The sequence below is a fragment of the Mobula birostris genome, chromosome 7, assembly GCF_030028105.1.
Source record: "Mobula birostris isolate sMobBir1 chromosome 7, sMobBir1.hap1, whole genome shotgun sequence".
Lineage (NCBI taxonomy): Eukaryota > Metazoa > Chordata > Chondrichthyes > Myliobatiformes > Myliobatidae > Mobula > Mobula birostris.
In genome coordinates, this window is record NC_092376.1 from 6871091 (window position 1) to 6888260 (window position 17170).

Sequence of the window (17170 nt, forward strand, 5' to 3'; positions counted from 1 at the left end):
CTTGGATCCCATGCCTCCTTTCTCAATAAACATTGCATGGGGTACCTTATCAAATGCCTTGCTGAAATCCATATGGTAGGGATACAGAGGGATAAATGGTTTTGGCATGCACTAGAAGGGCCTGTTTATGTGTTGTACTTTTTAAAGACTCTATCGTTCATAAAGTTGCTTATCTGTTTGTAATAATAAGTCATCCATTATAATGCATTTTCTTTCTGTGCGGTTTGATTTAACTTTTTCCATAAACTCCTGTGGTTTTGTACTTAAATTGGTTTTGCTTTGTGAAATGTTCATGTTGTAATTTGTTCATCACATGGACAAGTTTCTTTGAAATACTTCAGAAATATGAAGATCTTGGGTCTTAGTTTTCCACTTTATGTAAATGCACTTTGAAAGGACCATTTGACAATGTTTGTTTGAACTTCTAGTTCTTTTTAAAAATAAAATGGTATGAATAAATATTGCAAATCTGGGGAAGTTTTGCAGGGAATCTGAGAGGCAAAATCTACCAGCATTTTGATAGACAAGAATCAGATTAGGAGGAGTCAGTATGGTTTTCTGCATGGGAAGTTGTGCTTGACAATCCTTTCGGAAGTAACCAAAATTATGATGAGAGTATGTATTGTCTATTTGAACTTTAGCAAGGCATTCGACAAGATCCCACGTAGTAGGCTGGTTTGAAAGATTAGGTGCCATGAAATCCAGGGAGAGTTGGTTGGGTGGATTAAAAATTGCCTTGGAGGTAGGAAGCAGAGAATTATTTGCATAATGAAAATCAGTTCCTAGTGGTGTGCTGCAGGGGTCAGTGTTCGGACCCTTATTACTTGTTATTTGGATGCAAATGCACAAGGCTTGATCAGTAAGATTGCAGGTAATGCAAAATTAGAAGGTAGTGTTGTTATTGAAGGAGGTTATCATAGATTACAAGGGGGCCTTGATTTGTTAGGGAAGTGGGCCAAAGAGTGGCAAATGGATTTCAATTCAGATAAATGTGAGACGATTCATTTTGGAAAGTGATGCACAGGAATTGAAAATGATGTTAAAGGTTTTTAGGGTTGTGAAAAAGGCATTTAGCACACTGGTTTTCAGTCAGGGCACTGAGTGTAGGAATTAGGGCATATGTTTCATTTTTATTAATCATTGCTAAGTATGATGTAGTCATGCTATTAAAGGAAATATATGATTAAACTGAAAAGAGTGCAGAAAAGATGTCTGAGGATGTTGCCAGGGCTGGAGGGCCTGAGCTATATAGAGAGGTTGGCCAAGCTAGGTCTTGATTTCTTTGCAATGTGGGAAAATAGTAGTGGGGTGCTTGGGCAAAACCTTACAGGAATGTTTACAATTATGAGAGGCATAAATAGTGGACGGTGCAGTCTTTTCATTAGGGTAGGGGAGTCCAAAACTAAGAGGGAATAGATTTAGAGTGAGAGTTGTCTTGAGGGGATATTTTTCACACGAAGGGTGGTAAGTATAAGAAGAGGACTGCCAGAGTAAGTGGTTGAGGGAGTTACAATAGTCTCAATGTATTTGGATAGGTACATAGAGGGGTTGAGCTTAGAGTGGGGATTGACAACCTGGGGTCGACAGACGTCTCGGTTAATGGTAGGGGTCCATGGCATAAAAACGGTTGGGGTCTTCTGGTTTAGGGATATGGGCTTAAAACAGGAAATTGGGACTAGATCAGTGGGTACCATGATCAACATGAGCTTGAGGGCCTGTATCTGTGCTGTATTGTTCAATGACTCTGTGACTACAAAAGTATAATTTCAAGTAAAATTGTCTTGACTTTGAATTTCCTTGTTTTACATGTCTCAAGTCCATTTGTTCTTTTTCACAAGCTTCACTTTTTATCCCATGTTGCCATTGTGACTGATCAGTTTCTTCCCATTGTGGATTCTTCAGTTTTCAATTTAATGTTGTTTATTTTCTGGGATTTTGCATATGACTGCAAACTGAATTTGAAATTAGAATGATTTTGGACAGTTGCACAATTTCTCAGTTCATAGGACAAGGTAATTGTAGAAAAGAAATGAAAATGATAGTGGAATAGGTTTAGATCTGTATCAAGGAGGAGAAGTAATTGCTGAGGTTTTGGTGTCTAGACCATGCAGGTGCTACTTGACCTGCTGAATCCCTCCAGCAGATTGTTTGTTGCTCCAATTTTCAGCATCTGTAATCTCCTGTGTTTCCATCTTGAGATCTTCATGATTTGCCTGACCCTCTGGTTCCCCCACAAACCCCTCAAGATAAAATATTCTAACAATCTCAAGAGTAACACACACAAAGTACTAGGGAGATCTCAACAGGTCAGGCAGCATCTATTGAGAGGAATAAAGAGTCAACTTTCAGGCCAAGAACCTTCATCAGGAGCTGCTTGTGCAGTTTATAATTCCATGGACAAACCTGTTTACAGAACCATATGTAAACTCAACAAGGCATATTCCATATTCTCAATTATTCATTGGCTGGTGTGCAAGAGAGCATTGATAATTTGTTAATGTACTGCTGCGTGCTGCAAAAAATTATTGATTTTTTTCTCCCTTCTGCTACTTACATTAATTTGGAGGTATCCACTTCCACCTTCTTAATGAATTGACAAAAGAGGCCTACGTTGGTTGGGGTCGACCATGGATGTTGTGTCTTAGCTATATATGCAAGCCAGTGTGCAGGGCAGGGCAGCACGACTTGGAGAGCAAGCTGTTGCCTACAGAGCAGACTCCCCCTCTGTACACAGGTGATGAATGCAAAAGAATGGCAGAGACTGATATAGTTTGGCACCAGTGGCATACAGTAGTTACCAGTTAGCCTTGAGCTCAATGTAGGACTCCCTTAGGGACTCCAGCTCCAGGTTTTTCCTCAGAGTTTATTCCTGAAACGTTCCCATGAGTGGATACAATTGTAAGATACCAGAGTTTTGAGATCAGTTTCCCCTCTCCTAGATGAGCTGTGAAATTCATTGCTAAAGACAGCAAAGGTTAATAGGTTCTTGATTAATAAGGGTATCAAAGACATCAGGGAGAAGGAAGAATAATGAGGGTGAGAGGGATAATAAATCAGCCATGGTTGAATGCAGAGCCAACTTGACTGGCTGAATAGCCTGGCTCTGCTTCTATGCCTTGTGGTCTTACGGATTACAGACGTCTGTGCTGGCTGAGCAAGCAGGCATGGGAAAAGCAGCCGGCAGCTGGCCTTACTGACTTGTGAGTGAGCGAGTTACTCTGCTCAGCACTCCCAGCCCTGCTTGGTTCCACTTGGCCTCGATTATTGTGGCTCAGGAAGGCGAAGGAGAGAAGGCACACAGAAATGGCCCATTCACATCCGAAGGAAGATGTCTCATGACCCGTAGCCCGTGATAAATCTATCTCTCCCCATCCATCTCGCCAGTCTCCAAAACGCTCGTTCATAAGTATTGATTTGTAACTTGGGGAAGAGTCGTAGTTCAGTTCTTCCCATTCATTTAACCCTTTATCGTATGAAGCTTAGGCTTGATTCTCAACCTAGGAAAGGTAAAGGAGTCCTGATCCCAAGCTACCATGAGAAGCAAAGGAAGAGGTTTCTGGATTTCCAAATTTCTGACTATAGAAGATGCTCGAGTTGACTGGAGGCAGGAAATGTGGTGCCTTCTATTCAAGAATGGCAGCAGGGGTATGTTAGGTAATTGCAGGCCCATGAGCCTAACATCAGTTGTAAGAAAATTAATGAAGCAAGCTCTGATGCCCAGGATGGGGTGGCATGGTAGTGTAGCAGTTAGTGTAATGCTATTACAGCATCAGCGACCTGGGTTCAATTCCTGCCACTGTCTGTAAGGAGTTTGTATGATCTCCCTGTGACCATATGGATTTCCTCCATATGTTCTGGTTTCCTCCCACATTCCAAGAATGTACAGGCTAAGTTTGTTAAGTTGTGGATATGCTATGTTGGCACCGGAAGCGTGGCGACACTTGCTGGCTATCTCCAGCAGCATTTCTTGTGTTTTTAATAAATAGGATTTCAAGAGAGTTTTTTTTTGTTAAAATTGTAACTGAATTTCTTTACGGAAGTGAAGCAACCATTAACTTATTTTGTTCTTTTTCCTTATAGTTCCTCAACCATTGGTTGATCTTCATTTGAAGTTGATGAGGAAGATTGGGAAGTCTGTCAGCTTCGATCGATGGGAAAAGTACCTTCTCAGGGTAAACTACTCTCACACTGGATCTCCTGAGAAAAAAGTGGCTTGGTGTCTTGCATTACTCTGTGGAGTTCATTGCCTATAGACCAGTACAACAAAACACAGCTTCTTTGATAATGCATGTTACAAACCAAAGTTCCCTAATGTGCAATGTCTGTATATCACTGGTTAGTAATAGTTTGGGACTAGGTGTAAACATCAGTTACAGCATAAATTGGAATTTTACCCCATTATTGCATTTACATGGATTGAGTACTGAATCTTTATCATAGGCTGAAGGTTCTTTAAATTATTGGTCATTGCTGTTTTAATTTTAAAATATTATAAATCATAAAAACTGTATGCAAAACACTTTACGTTGGTTTGCTTTTAAATAGATCTGCCTGGAATACAACAATACTTGGGCTTGGGAGATGGAAAAAATTGGATACACTGAGATGGATGCCGAATGCAAACTTGGTCTCTTGAAGGTAACTTCTCAGCAAGCTTGTGTGCATGAACCTCTCCTGATATTAACTTGAGGTTCAGTTTGTAAAGCTGTAAAGAATGAAGGTGCTGGAATTCGTTTTCAGCCATTTTAGGTATGTTGCGACTGTGAACAAAGTCACCAGAGAATCACTGAAGCTGTGATATGGAAGTCTTTATTCATCACAACTAATAGGCATTCTTCTGGATACACTCTCAATAGATTATACCTTTTAAGGTCAAAGATAGTAACAGGTGATTCAATACAATTTCAATAGTTACAATGACATTGCTCACTTCAATATTTTGAGTTGACAGTGCTTCCTTTGAATTACATATCTACAGTGGGAGATGCCTCTGAATGCTCAAACATTTTTGTCACAAAGTAATTCACACAAATAGTCTAAAAGCTTCTGCAGACAGAGAGCCAGACACCAAAAAATAATGTTGTCAGGTCTGTTTCGAGTGCATAAGTATCCTGAGTACACAAAAAACTATTGATTGTCTACACCTATGACCATGTTTGATATGCTAAGTGACAATATCAGTCTTGCCTACTCTCCTATTAATGGAAACATCCTCTCCATATTCACTCTATCCAGGCTTTACGGATTCCGTGGGATTCAGTGGGATTTCCCTCCCTCATCCTTCTGAAGCCCACTGAGTACAGGCCTAGAGCAATATACGTAGAGCCTTTCATTCCTAGGATTATTTTTCTGAATCTTTTCTGGACCCTCTCCAGGTCAGCATATCTTTACTTGGGTGTGGGGTGCAAAATTGCTCAAATGAGCTTTGTCAAGCTTCATTTTTACCATATGTCCCTTCCTCCACCCACCCTTTCTACTTGTTGACCTCTCTGGCCCTGGCATTCATCCTCTGTAACAGAGAGTAGTGGGTGTGTGGAATGCCCTGCCAAGGGAGATGCTAGAGTCAGAGGCATTCAAGAAGTTCTTACATAAGTACATGGATGAAGGAAAAGTGAAAGGTTATGTGGGACAAGTTTAGATTGATCTTGGAGTAGGTTAAGAGCTTGGCACAATATTGTGGGCTGAAGGGCCTTTACTGAACTGTTCTTAAGTAATCTGCTCAGTAGTTCTTTTCCAAATAAAAGAACCTCAATTTATACAATCTCTCTTCATAACATTCTGGTAAGCTCCCTCTTTAATTACCTGTTCCCTCTAACATGACCGGAAAGGAGGCTGTATTGCAGCTCTGGTCAGACTAGTGACTAATGCAATTTAAGATTTAAGATGAGCTTTATTTGTCAAATGAACATCAAGACATACGGTGAAGTGTATTGTTAGCGTCAGGGATGTGCTAGGGCAACCCACAAGTGTCACCATGTTTCCAGCACTTACTAACCTTAACCTGTATGTCTTTGGAATATGGGAGGAAAATGGAGCATTCGAAGGAAACCCATGCGGTCATGAAGAGAATTACAAACTCCTTAAATACAATGGCGGAAGTTGAACCTCAATTGATGATCGTTGGCATTGTAAAGTGATTGCGCTAACTGCTACACTACCGTGTCACCCCAGTAAGAGCAAAACATTGGAGCGTAACCTTCCAACTCTTACACCCTACTCTTCAGCTAGTATTGGCAAGAAACTATTTGCCATTTTATAATTAAATTATAAAATATTTAATTAATTAAATATTAATTGTAATATTGTAATTAAGTATCATATTAGATATCTATTAGAATTAATTGTAATAATATTATAATTTCAAAGAAAGCACGGTAGTGCTGATTCCTTAGGAGTTGGTAGAGATTTGGCAAGACACCTAAAACTTTGACAAACTTCGGTAGATGTTTAGTAGAGAATATATTGCTGGCTGCATCACAGCCTGGTATGGAAATACCAATGCCTTTGAACAGAAAATCCTTGCAAAAAATAGTAGATGTATCCCAGGTAAAGCTCTCCTGGCCATTGATCACATGTAAGTGAAACGCTGTTGTAGGAAAGCAGCATCCATCGTCAGGGACCCACACCACCAGGCCATGCTCTCTTCCTGCTGCTGCCATCAGGTAGAAAGTACAAGAACCTCAGGACTCACACTACCGGTTTCAGGAACAGTTATTACCCTACAGCCATAGGGCTCTTAACCAAAGGAGATAACTTCACTCAGCTTCATTTGTCCCATTATTGAAATGTTCCTACAACCAATTATCTCACTTTTAGGACTGTTTATTTCATTATCTCATGTTCTCATTTTTTATTGCTAATTACTTATATTTGCATTTGCACAGTTTGTTGTCTTCTGCACTCTGGTAGATCTTTCATTGATCATGTTATCGTGACTTTTCAAATGGTTCCATTTATTATCAGAGAATGTATACAGTATACAACCTGAAATACCTAGTCTTTACAGACATCCACGAAAAACAAAACCCCAAAAGAATGAATGACAGAAAAACGTTAGAACCCCAAAGTCCTCTCTCCCTCCTCCCATGTGCAAACAGCAGCAAGCATCAACACATCAACCTCCCCCTTACCTGTTTCAGAAAAAAAGCGTCAGCACTCACCACCCACCAAGCAATAGCAAAGCACCCAAAGAGAGACCATGATCTACAGTCAACAAAAACTATTGATTACCTTGCAGTCTGACATGCCACAGGCTCGCTCTCTGTCTCACTAATAAGAGACAGGGAGATGTCATCCATTTCACAGCGAAAAGAAAGACTAAGTCGCTGTTACGACATTACAGTGTGCTGCATCACTTTTTATTCAGAGATTCTCGGACTCGAGAGTCGGCAGTAACCTTTCCCCACTATCGAGAGAAAGAGAGAGAGTGCGATTGCTCAGCTACAGAGACCTCCATCCAAAAAGCCGCCGCAGTGAAATCCTGATGTTCCTTCTCCCGCGATGTCTCAGTTGGCAGCACCAGCTCGGAATTGGTCCAGGGCTGTGCTGTGCCGCATCCTGGAAGCACCATCTTCCAAGCCACGCCTGGAGAATGTTGGAAAATGGTCGTCTGGTGAGCTCCAAGAGTGGGAACTCATCCACCGTAAAACAAAATACAGTTTGAGTGCTGTTGCAGATCTGGACCTCAATATAATCCCAGCCACCTTGAAAAGGGAAAAAAAGAGCCTTTAAGGAGAGGACTTTATGCTGTTTTCACAGAATAGCTCAAAGAGGCAGCCACTTGGCGCCATCTTAACTCTACCCACCTATTCTATGTCTGTTCTATGGACTTGCTCAGTATGCCCACAGGAAAATGAATCTCAGGGTTATATATGGTGATGTATATGTACTTCGAAAATAAAATTTACTCTGAATTTTGCATTTTAAATTTGAATCATGAATCTTGCCATGACTACCTATCGTACTACCTTTAGAGATCTAGAGTTGTGCGCTCCAAGTGTCCAATCTTGGTATCCTCTGATTTTTTTTTTACCAAAGTAAACACAAGAGATTCTGCAGATGCTGGAACTCAGCAGAACATGCAGCATCTATGGAAGTGAACAAACAGCTTTGGGTTGAGACCTTTCATCAGGTTTCAAGCCTACGACTGTTTAATTTCCATGGATGTTGTCTGACCTTCTGAGTTCCTCCAGCATTCTGTATGTGCTTACATAAGTGTTCATTCTGTTGCCATATTGTTGTTGACCTCTTTTGCACTAATTCAGTAAGTGCTGTTTGTAAAATGGTGTTAAAATATTAGAATTATGAATGGAACTTAATGTGGGGAGAAAAATGCTGTTCTCTTAAGTACTAAGAAAAATAAAAATGGATGATCATTCTGGTTGTAATCAGAAATGCCCATATAAAAGCAGACTTTTAGTTCTGCTATGAATAGTGGGGGATATTTTTACCCTTTCATATGGAAAGGACATTGTACCGTGGTGATGTACTCTGCTTCCCCTTTTTCTGAAATTCATCTCTGTTCTTCAAAACTGGTCACAGCCTGTTGAAGACCTCTGATGACAAGCTTAGTTACCCATTCTTCCTAGGTCAGCGAATTTTTGGGTTGTTAGTGCTGAGGGAAGGTATTTTATTTTTATCCATTTGCAGATACAGCACAGAATTAGCCCTTATGGCCCAACAAGCCGCACCGCCCAGCAGCTCACCTATTTAGCCTAATCACTGGACAATTTACAATGATCAACTTATCTACTGATCGATACATCTTTGGACTGAGAGAAAACTGGAGCACCCGCAGGATACCCATGCAGTCATATAAGAACATAAGAAATAGGAGCAGGAGTAGGCCACCTGGCCTGTTGAGCCTGCTCTGCCATTCAATAAGATCATGGCTGATCTGGCCATGGACTCCTGCCTTTTCCCCATAACCATTAATTCCCCTACTATGCAAAAACCTATCCAACGTTGTCTTAAATGTATTTACTGAGGTAGCTTCCACTGCTTCATTGGGCAGAGAATTCCACAGATTCACAACTCTCTGGGAAAAGCAGTACTTCCTCATTTCCATCCTAAATTTACTCCCCTGAATCTTGAGGTTATGTCCCCTAGTTGTAGTCTCACCTACCAATAGAAACAACTTTCCTGCACAGGGAGAATTTTTGTTGTTTAGAGATGCCCATTGAGCCGGATCGCCCAGCAGCCCACCTACTTAACTCTAGCCTAATCACTGGGCAATTTACAATGACCCATTAACCTACTAACGAGCATGCCCTTGGACAGTGGGAGGAAACTCATGTGGTCACAGGGAGAACTTACAAGATAGCGTTGGAAATGAATTTCAGTCTCTGATGCCCACAGCTTTAATAACGTCGTGCTAATCACTGTACTTCCAAGATGTCCTGTCAGAGCTTGATCTTTGTTGGTCACAACCGTGTTTGGCTAGCCCTCCACTAGGCCCCCCACCCCATAGCATACGTTTCATGTCATTGAGTAATACAGCATAGAAACAGGCTCTTCTGCCCAGCTCATCCATGCTGACCAAGATGCCCACCAAAGCTAATCCTATTTCCTTGCATTTGGCCCAAATACCTCTAAACCTTTCCTATCCTTCTACGTTCAAATGTGTTTTAAATGTTAAAGACGTTTTTTTTCTGTATCCTTGATGGGCTCCCCTGTCTTTAGTTCTCTTCTTTCACAAGTTTCATTTTTTCTTTTTACCTAACCCTCGATATCCTTCCAGGTTTCTGTGTACTTGTTCCTATAAGGGTTGGTCATCATGTCATTGGGTATATTTAAAGTGGAGGTTAAGAGGTTTTTGATTAGTATGGGTATTAAAGGTTACAGGGAAAATGGGGTTGAGAGGAAAAACAAATCAGCCATGATTGAATGGTGGATTTTTCCCCTTGTACCAGTGTTAATCTTTATGCTGTTTCTGTTTACTGAGGAGCATTAGGATGAAGCTTTGCTGTTGCTATCCACCTGAAATGGATGTACTTTTCATCTGACCAGAGACCAAAATAATTCTCCTTCATTCCCTGCAAACCACATACAACCCCTACACCACATTCTCCTTTTTCCCAGCATCTATAAAATTACCAGTTGGGGATTCAAGATCGTATTATATTCGGTTTATTGTACACATTTATGTATTTATTTAGTGATACAGCGCGGAGCTGACCCTTTCAGCCCAATGAGCTGTGTTGACCAGCAGCCCACCTATTTAACACTAGCCTGATCACAGGACAATTTACAATGACCAGTTAGCCTGCTAATCGATATGTCTTTGAACTGTGGGAGGAAACCAGAGCACCCGAGGAAGCCCATCTGGTCACGGGAAAAAACATAGAAACTTTCTTACAGATACACCAGAATTGAGCTCTGAACTCCATTTTTCCAACTTGTAATAGTGTTGTGCTAACTGCTACGCTACTGTGGAGCCCCATGTACTGAGATACATCGGAAAACTTGGTTTTGCATGCCATCCATACAGATTATGTCATTGCAGTAATGCATTGAGATAGTACAGAATTATGAGGGGTGTGTACACAAAATTATGAAGGCCATAGATAGAGCAGACTTGATGGGCTAAATGGCCCAGCTCTGCTCCTGTATCTTATGGCCCTTATGGGGAAACTACAAGCAGACATTTTCCACTGAGGTTGGCTGAGACTGGAATTAGAGGTCTTCGGTTTAGAGTGAAGGGTGAAGTATTTAAGGGGAACATGAGGTGGAACCTTCACTCCATGGGTTGCCAGCAGAAGTGGTGGATGTGGTATCAGTTTCCAGATTTAAGAGAAATTTGGATAAGTAGATGGATAGGAGAAGTACGGAGGGCTATGGTGTAAACGTGGATCATTGGGACTTGGCAGAATAACGGTTTGGCACAGACTAGATGGACCGAGGGTGCTTTATGCCTCTATGAGGAAAACCAATGACTGACTCTAGAAGGAAGTGTTACGGTTAAGCAGAAAGTTTGGTACTGGCAGTTGATAAGGTGATAATGAAGTAAATTGTGGGGTCAAGCATTCATCTTTTCATATTAGGGAACCATTCAAGAGTCTTATAGCAGCAAGAGGGAAACTGTATGACTTCTCTTTCTGTTGGGTATTGAGAAATATCGGAACTCTGGTCACAGATCTGCCTGAATCAGACAATTTGGGGCTGACCGGGTAGGGAAAACTATTGCTTGTGGTTCATTGGCAATGGACTAAGCTTTTAGGAGCTCTAGGTAGAAGACAGCTTGCACACATCCCTGCTTTTAACAACATTCATTTCTCCTACTGGGTGGAGTTTGTGAAATATCTCTGCTTCCCCTTAAGATCAAAGCAGTGAAATTATTTGGTTGCCGGTGGTTCAGAGAATACAAGTTTAATTTACAGCACAACAGTGGATAATCTAAGATGTTAATTGTGCTAAGAAAACGGTGACCATGAATGTGTGAAATTATTTTAAAGATTAACAGATTAAAGAAGTATACTTCCTTTCATTGATTGGTCTGGCCTCCTTTGACCCCAGTTCCAAAATAGTGTCTTGGCCCAACAAGTCAGTGTGATGGCATCTAGGATTTATTTATTTATTTATTTATGCATGCATGCATGCAGGGGCGGAGAGGTAATGTTGCAGCTATATAGAACCCTGGTCAGACCCTGCTTGGAGTACTGTGCTGAGTTCTGGTCGCCTCACTACAGGAAGGATGAGGAAACTATAGAAAGGGTGCAGAGGAGGTTTACAAGAATGTTGCCTGGATTGGAGAGCATGCCTTATGAGAATAGGTTGAGTGAACTTGGCCTTTTCTCCTTGGAGCGACGGAGGATGAGAGGTGACTGATAGGCGTGTAAAAGGTGATGAGAGGCATTGATCGTGTGGATAGTCAGAGGCATTTTCCCATTATGAAATGGTTGCCACAAGAGGACACAGGTTTAAGGTGCTGGGAAGTAGGTAAGGGGAGATGTCAGGGGTAAGTTTTTTACTCAGAGACTGGTGAGTGTGTGGAATGGGCTGCCGGCAGCGGTGGTGGAGGTGGATGCGATAGGGTCTTTTAAGAGACTTTTGGATGGGTACATGGAGCTTAGAAGAATGGAGGGCCTAGTAATTTCTAAGGTACGGACATGTTCAGCACAACTTTATGGTCTGAAGGGCCAGTATTGTGCTGTAGGTTTGCTATGTTTCTATGTACTTAGGCATATAGCACATCAAACTTCTCAATACGCGCACGCGTACACACACACACACACACACACACACACACACACACTCGCTTTGTCGTTAGCCACTAGTGCAGTTCCAGAAGACTGCAGGGTGGCTGATGTTTTAATACTGCATGGTAATACTTTGAGTTGAAGTGAGTACTGGCAGCCTACCATTACAGTTTATTCTGATTTAATCATTTCCTAATATTAGACCATGAGACATAAGGAGCAGAATTTGGCCATTCGGCTCCATGAGACTGCTCTTCCATTCTATCATGGCTGATTTATTATCCCTCTCCACCCCATTCTCCTGCCTTCTCCCCATAACCTTTGAACCCTAACTAATCAAAAACCTATCAATCTCCACTCAATGACTTTGCTTCTATGGCCTTCTGTGGCGATGGACTCTACAAATTTACTACTGTCTGGCTAAAAAAATTCCTCCTCCTCCCTGTTCCAAGCAGGCGTCCTTCTATTCTGAGGCTATGCTCTCTGGTCCTAGACTCCCCCACTATAAGAAACATCTTCTCCACATGCATTTGATCCAAACCTTTCAATATTTAATAGGTTGCAATGAGATTCCCCCTCATTCTTCTAAACTTCCAGTACACAGTTTGGTTAAGAACAAGAACTTGTAATTTGCTGGAGTTGAGTTACTAAGAGGTCCTTTTGTTTCAGTACCTTTGTGAATGTCAGTTTGACGACAACTTAAAGTTCAAGAACGTGCTGAATGAAGAGGAACCTGATGCTATGCGCATTCATCCCATTGGCTGTGATAAAGACGGCCTAATGTACTGGTATCAGCTCGACCAGGAACTAAATGTTCGACTGTACACGGAGGAACAAGATGATCAAGATGGCACTTCTTGGAAGCTCATTGTAAGGTACATTGGGCGTAAGGGATAATGTTGGGTGGAGTGGGGAGAGTGAATTTTCAAGTTTCTTGTTGTTAATTTAGGCTGTTGGAGAACAAAGGGGAAATTATTAAGCAAAGTTAACACCAGCATAAAGGAAAAGATACAGAGAGATTTAGTGAGTGAGGTTGCTTAGGACCGGACTCTCTGTGGTGGCAATGAAAAGTGGACAGAGTTCTCAGTAGTTTTAATGAATGTGTGGAAGTATTTCTGGATTTGGGTGGGAAAGGAGTAGCTATGAGTGGATTTAAAAGCAAGGATGAGAATTGCTTCGGCTGTAGCAATTCCCATCTGTTCAATTCTTACAGAAGTCATAAAACTTAGAACTTATAACTTCACGATTGTTTTATTGAGTGCTAATAGAATCAGAATCAGCATTACTATCACTGGCATATGTTGTGAAATTTGTTATGCGCAGCAGTACATTGCAATATATAAAAACTGTAAGCTATGTAAGAAGTATGGTGGTAGTTGTCCATTGTGACAGATAATGATGGGAAACCTGTGCGAGGAAGTTTTTAAAGTAGAAAAACCTTTGCACTGGAGCAGTTCCACTCTCTTAAACACAAAATAATCTGCAGATGCTGGGGTCAAAGCAACACTCACAACACGCTGGAGGAACTCAGCAGGTCGGGCAGCATCCGTGGAAAAGATCGGTTGACATTTCGGGCCGGAACCCTTCGTCAGGACGTCCTGATGAAGGGTTCCGGCCCGAAACGTCGACTGATCTTTTCCACGGATGCTGCCCGACCTGCTGTGTTCCTCTAGTCCCAGTCTCTTGATCTCAGAAGTCTTGAGTCCAGTGGTATGAACAAGCGTCAGAAACTGGGGTCTTCCTTGGTTTCCGTGGGTGACTGCTATGTCTTCCGTGCCTTGTCATGCCCTTCACTTCCCACGGAACATTGCTGTGCCACCTTCCTGCCTATTGAATCTCACTGTAGATCAATCCGCCCAGTCCGCCATAGCTGACTTTGCATGCTGGGACAGGCATGTCCCCAACTCAGCAGGGTATGTGGCTGAGTCGCATGCAAACAGCTACTTGGAGCCATAGCTGAGAACTGAAAGTCTGGTGGGAATCAAAAGTGAGTGAGCTGACTCAGAATGGACATGACAAGTTCCTTCACCAGAGGTGCTACCCCTCCCTGAACATCCCATGCACCTCACAGTATGTTCTTATGTATATATTTTAAAGTTGATTAAATAAGTAGTACAAAAAGAGAAAAGAAATTAATGAGGTAGTGTTAGGGGGAAAGAAGCTATTCCTGAATCATTGAGTGCTTGCCTTTGTGCTCCTGTGCCTTCACCCTGCTGGTAGCAATAAGAAGAGGCATGCCCTGGGTGATGGGGGTCCTTAATGATGGATGCTGTCTTGTAGAAGCATTGCGCCTTTAAGATGTCCTGGGGTTTGGGGAAGCTAGTGCCAGGATGGAACTGACTGGGTTTACAACTTTCTGCAGCTTATTTCAGTCTTGTGCACCTCCCCATACCATATGGTTATACAGCCATTTAGAATCTCTGTACGGTATATTGTGGGTGTTTTGGTGACATACCAAGTTTCAAACTCCTACTGAAATATAGCTGCTGCCATGTCTTCTTTGTAAAAAAAAAAGAATTGAAACTGGATAATATCAGGAGTCTGAGAACAAAGAAGGAGGGAAGGGAAAAAATAAAACTAAAGAATAAAGATGGTGAGCTTATGTGTTCAGCTCTTTCTATACCATAGATAAGAAATATTCCATTCAAATTTGTAGATAATAGTTAACCAATCAGATAGCTCCTGTTCAAATAACACGATACCAGAGAACTTTTCAGAATACAGAACTAACCACTCGAGGACACGCTGAACAATTGCATATACATACTGTGACCACTGGGAAACATACTGAACATTTACATGTATATAAATAGTTTTATAAAATACAATCAAGCATAAAAGTGAAGATGCAAAGAAAATACCAATTATATAGTCTAATCCCAACACACTTTTGTTTTAAAATCCCCTCATGGCTTCATGTTAACACAGAATTGTGGTTTAATGGTGCTTGGTGTGAAGAAGCACATGGGCAGAGGACTTATGGATGTGCTCCAATTTATGATGATTGGAAGTTAGTAGCAGTGTGAAGGCAGTATGGTATCAGTTGGATCTACACTCACTGGCCATTTTATTAGGCACAGGAGTGTACACAATGTGATCTGTTGCTGTAGCCCATACAATTCAATAACATGTTTTGCATTCAGAGATGCTGTTCTGCACATCATTGTTGTAACACATGGTTATTTGAGTTACTGTCTCCTTCCTGACAGCTTGAACCAGTCTGCCCATTCTCCTCTGACTTGTCTCATTAACAAGGCATTTTCACCCACAGAACTGCCGCTCACTGGATGTTTTTTGTTTCTTGCACCACTCTCTGTAAACTCTAGAGACTGCTGTGTGTGAAACTCCCAAAGGATCAGCAGTTTTTGCAATACCCAAGCCAGCCATCTGGCACCAAAAACTATTGCCTGGTCAAAGTTTCTTGGATCATATTTCTCCTCCATTCTGATGTTTGGTCTGAACAACAACTGAACTTCTTGACCATGTCTGCATGCTTTTATTCTTTGAGTTGCTGCCACAGGATTGGCTGATTAGATATTTGCATTTACTGATGAAGTTGTCACTGAATGTAGATCCAGCAATGGCATTGATGACCAACAACTCAAAAGTTAGCCGAGTCTTAATGCTTGTGGGCAGAAGCTATTTAATCATTTGAGGAATTGAGTGAGTTGGACATGCAGTTATTTGACACTAGACCCACTTTTAACTTTGTGGTGGAATTGGTATGAAAATTTCCCAAATGAGAAAGATCAATAGCGGGAAAGGTAGCTAATCTTTCCTCTCCACTAACCCCACCCCTTGCTTCTTTATCTGAATGACTATCAGACTGCTGAGTACATGAAAGGTGGTCATGGCGTACACCCACGAACTTCTCTCTCTCAGGGACCGCAACGAATTGGCTGAAACCTTGCAGCTGCTGAAGGCCCAGATAGATCCAGCATTACTGAGCAAATTCATCCAGGAAGGTGGGTCCTCTCGTACTAGTCCTACGCCAGAAGACGAAGAGAGCAAGAAAGAACTTGAAGAGCACTTGGAAGGTACCTTTTCTTCTGTAGCTGTTGACCTCTAGTGACCATTTTTAGATTAATTCTTCAATATCTAATTGGATAGATTCTTTCCTTCTTAAAACCCATGTGCACAAACTTTCAATATAAGACATAAGAACAGAATTAGGCTATTGGCCCATCAAGTCTGCTGTGCCATTCCATCGTGCCTGATTTATTATCTTTTTCAACTCCATTCTCCTGCCTTCTCCCCACAACCTTTTACACCCTTACTAAACATGAACCTCTCAACCTCCGCTTTAAACATACCCAAAGACTTGGCCTTCTCAACTGTCTGTGGCAATGTATTCAAAATATACATCACCCTCTGGCTAAGGAAATTCCTTCTTAACTCTGTTCTAAAAGGACATCCCCCTATTCTAAGTCTGTGCACTTTGGTACTAGTCTCACACACTATAGGAAACATCCTCTCCATATCTACTCTATCTAGACCTTTAAATATTTCATAGGTTTCAAGGAGATTACCCCTCATTTTTCTGAACTCTAGTGACTACAGGCCCAGACCCATCAAACGCTCCTCATATATTAACCATTTTGTTCCCACATTCATTCTCATGAGCCTCCTCTGGACCCTCTCCAATGCCAGCACATCTTTTCTTAGAAAAGGGACCCAAACCTGTTCACAATACTCCAAGTGTGGACTGACCTCTTTGAAGTAGAAGCCTTAGCTTGTAGGATTTCTCTGCATTCCACAGTGGCTGGTTGTAGCTTAACTTCATTGCACTGAGCTGAGGAGCACTTAGGTTGGAAAGAATGGTTGGAGAATGGGGGTTTGAACTTAGCCTTCTTTCATCTGTTTAGCTCTGCCATGTTCTGGTCAGTATAAAACGAACCCAGGTACTTACATCTTTTACTTTATGTTATTTAGAGATACAGTGTGGAACAGGCCCTTCTGGCCCACTGTGACAT

At 41.6% G+C, this 17170-nt stretch overlaps 1 protein-coding gene across 1 annotated transcript in view; it reads left to right on the forward strand.

Moving 5' to 3' along the window:
• The window catches only part of rsf1a (remodeling and spacing factor 1a), a 111877-nt gene that overhangs the window by 34008 nt on the left and 60699 nt on the right, over positions 1-17170 (forward strand). The window contains 4 exon segments of the mRNA XM_072262560.1: positions 4081-4172; positions 4546-4638; positions 12867-13072; positions 16080-16234. Coding sequence (XP_072118661.1) covers positions 4081-4172; positions 4546-4638; positions 12867-13072; positions 16080-16234 — 546 coding nt within the window.